General features: G+C 41.8%; 1 protein-coding gene across 1 annotated transcript in view; it reads left to right on the top strand.

The window, feature by feature from the left end:
- The window catches only part of LOC102204060 (dystrophin-like), a 289,784-nt gene that overhangs the window by 283,177 nt on the left and 3,822 nt on the right, over positions 1-2,785 (top strand). The window contains exons 71-73 of the mRNA XM_013914638.1: positions 1,482-1,596; positions 1,833-1,922; positions 2,226-2,251. Of these exons, the coding sequence (XP_013770092.1) occupies positions 1,482-1,596; positions 1,833-1,922; positions 2,226-2,248 (228 nt within the window). The 3' untranslated portion in view covers positions 2,249-2,251. The remainder of the gene's footprint in view (positions 1-1,481; positions 1,597-1,832; positions 1,923-2,225; positions 2,252-2,785) is intronic.

Here is a 2,785-nt window from a genome sequence, read left to right as displayed (position 1 = left end):
GGCTCCAGCGCCCCCCGCGACCCTGAAAAGGAGAAGCGGAAGCGAATGGATGGATGAAAATTTATTGTTGTTTTGAATTTTCAAATCCATATAAATTGGACTATGTTCAGAGACATCTAATGTCCTAATTCTTCATGAGCTTGTATCGCTACACTGCATAATATCCTTATTAAACATAAAAAGTCTTAAGTAGGATGAGTGAGATGTTGAGACAAAAGGACAATCTCTAACTTTTGGATGTCTGCTCATTTTTTCCATACAGTGAGCTCCTGTTTTTTAATTCAATTCTGAAAGCGCTTTCTGTCTCACATTCACACAGTATCTTGCCCAAGGATATTTGGCATATCTCTATATTTCCAAGTGGACATGCAAATCTTCTTGATTCCATACTCTAACGGCAAAAATGAGCAGCGAAAAAGCCAAAAAACACGAACCCAATCTGCAGGTTCACAGTTTGGGGAGCGGATAATCCTTCTGGCATCTCTGCTGGAATTTTTTAACTGAACATCTTATGCCTGATCTTTTCATCTCGCAGTAGATGAAGGGAAAAACCTGTATTTCTTCTTCACCTAACTTTTATATCTGGTCTTTCTACCCTCCCTCTGTTTCTGGGCGTCACATCTTCTGAGAGGCATCTGGCCACACCCACTGAGACATCCAATCACGTTGTTGCGCTGAATTGCAAAGACACGAAGTTGAACGCAATAGATGTTAACCCATCTGTTCCCTTCTGGTCAGCTGACTTAGTCTCCAGCTTTCCTTTGAAGTTCAGTAAACTCTGGTGTGGTTTCTTCTTTTCTCTGCTTCTGAAGCTCACTCTTCTCCTTGGTCCACTCTTCTCCTTGGTCCACTCTTCTCCTTGGTCCACTCTTCTTCCACTCTGTTTTTATTTCTTCTTTACTTGCTTGGATCTAATCACCATTTTCTTGATGGAAACCCTCAGCAGGTGAAGGTGTTTCTGAATATTTCTTATTGTTTGTATTTGGAAAAACTAAGGCCCACACATGTATGCTAGCCTATTGTTAGTCCTTGTTAGGTAGTATTCCCTAAGATGTTTAGGAATACTACCTAACAAGGTAAAAGACAGTTAAACTTTACTGGATTTGATCAAGTGAGTTTAGACTATTCTTCAATATCTACTGATGATAAAATGCTCTTAAGCTGGGCGTCAATTCCAAGTAGCACAAGATACTGATGGTCTCTGATTTTCATCAGTGAGCAAAGAGCTGAGAATAAGCAGGGTGCACGCGTCTCTGCTCTGTGTCGTATTACTGCCAGTTTCTTGTTTTGTTTGTGTTGTACTCGACATATTGGTTTGTTTTTTTATCTTTATCTCTGTATAGAAAAAAACCTACGTTACCTCAACTTGCACGTTATTTTATACTGTAAATGTATCTGTATTTATGACTGACTCTAAGCTCTGCACAACAGTGTACAAACAGCAAATAAAAGATGCTGTCCTTATGTCATGTGTGCCTCAGACGGATTCCAAGGTAAACGGCACAGCTCTGTCCTCGCCATCCACCTCCTCTCAGCGTTCCGACTCCTCTCTCCCTCTGCTGCGTGTGGCTGCCAGCCAAACTACTGATACAATGGGTAAAAACACCCACACATCCCTTTTATATTCTTTAATTTGCATCCACCCTTTGTGACGCATAGACGATATAAATAGATTTCTAGTACCTGTAGATGTACCTTGGACATCGGTTTACATGAGACAACACACACGCTAAAGACTTGCATGTGTGTTTCATGGTGTGTGTGTGCGTACGTGTGCTCGGGTCAGTACTCGTCCAACTATCCTTAAACGCTTTGTTTCTTTTCTGTTTCAGGTGATGATGAGCTGTCCAGCCCATCCCAAGATGCAGCTGGGCTGGAGGAGGTGATGGAACAGCTCAACAACTCTTTCCCTCAAAGTCAGGGTATGAAATAATTCACCTCTTCTGCAGCAAGATGCCTCCTTTTACTGAAACTGAACTGAGCATCTCATTTATATGAATAACTATGCTGTGATTGATGTAGTGCTCAGGTTATGGGTTTCAAACACTCTTCTGCTTTGTTGAAGAGTTCCTTTCAATTACATACTTATATCAAACTTTATCATAGCTGTAATTCATCATTTCAGTGTCACCTTCAAGCGTCTTTCTTCCTCTCTGTTACCAACACAAGATGATTTTACCTTCTTTCTTGTCTTTTCTTTCTTTCCTCCTTTTTACATGAGCTAGAAGGGAGAAAGGCACACCCATGAGAGGTTAGTGGCTTACCTTCCTCTTTCCTTCCCCACTCTACTGTTGCACGCTTCTGTTACTGCTGTATCAGTACCATGTTTGCAACACTTTTTGCCCTAAAAAAATTATGGTTTAAATGTCATCTGGAACAGAGCCGAGCTCTTAATAGAAGTCTAACAGCTGAAGAAATGATTTGGAAATTTGGGCATATTATGGCAGAGTGGAGATGACATGGTGCAGTGATGCTGTGGGAAAATGTAAATATCTATCCTCTTTTGCTTTCATTTCCTTCCCCCCTTTTCTGTCGCACCACAGCAGTGCTGGACTGGTAATCTGGCATACTGGGCCACTGGCCCTACAAGCACTGACAATGAAAATGAACTAATGAGTACAACCAGCCCTTTCTCTACCTTCGCTGTGCACTCTCGCGCCTTGTAGAACAGAGAAAAAGAAAACTGCAGCAAAATGTCGAATTAACCAACATCTTAGCTGTCAGGGCTGCTGATGCACCGCCAACAGGAAGCTACTGTTGCTTAGGCTCTGGGGTTCAACTTCTG

Source organism: Pundamilia nyererei, unplaced genomic scaffold, assembly GCF_000239375.1.
Source record: "Pundamilia nyererei isolate P.nyererei 1_Seehausen unplaced genomic scaffold, PunNye1.0 scaffold00212, whole genome shotgun sequence".
NCBI lineage: Eukaryota > Metazoa > Chordata > Actinopteri > Cichliformes > Cichlidae > Pundamilia > Pundamilia nyererei.
Note: the sequence above shows the minus strand (reverse complement) of the source record. Positions and strands in the feature narration are given on the sequence as shown.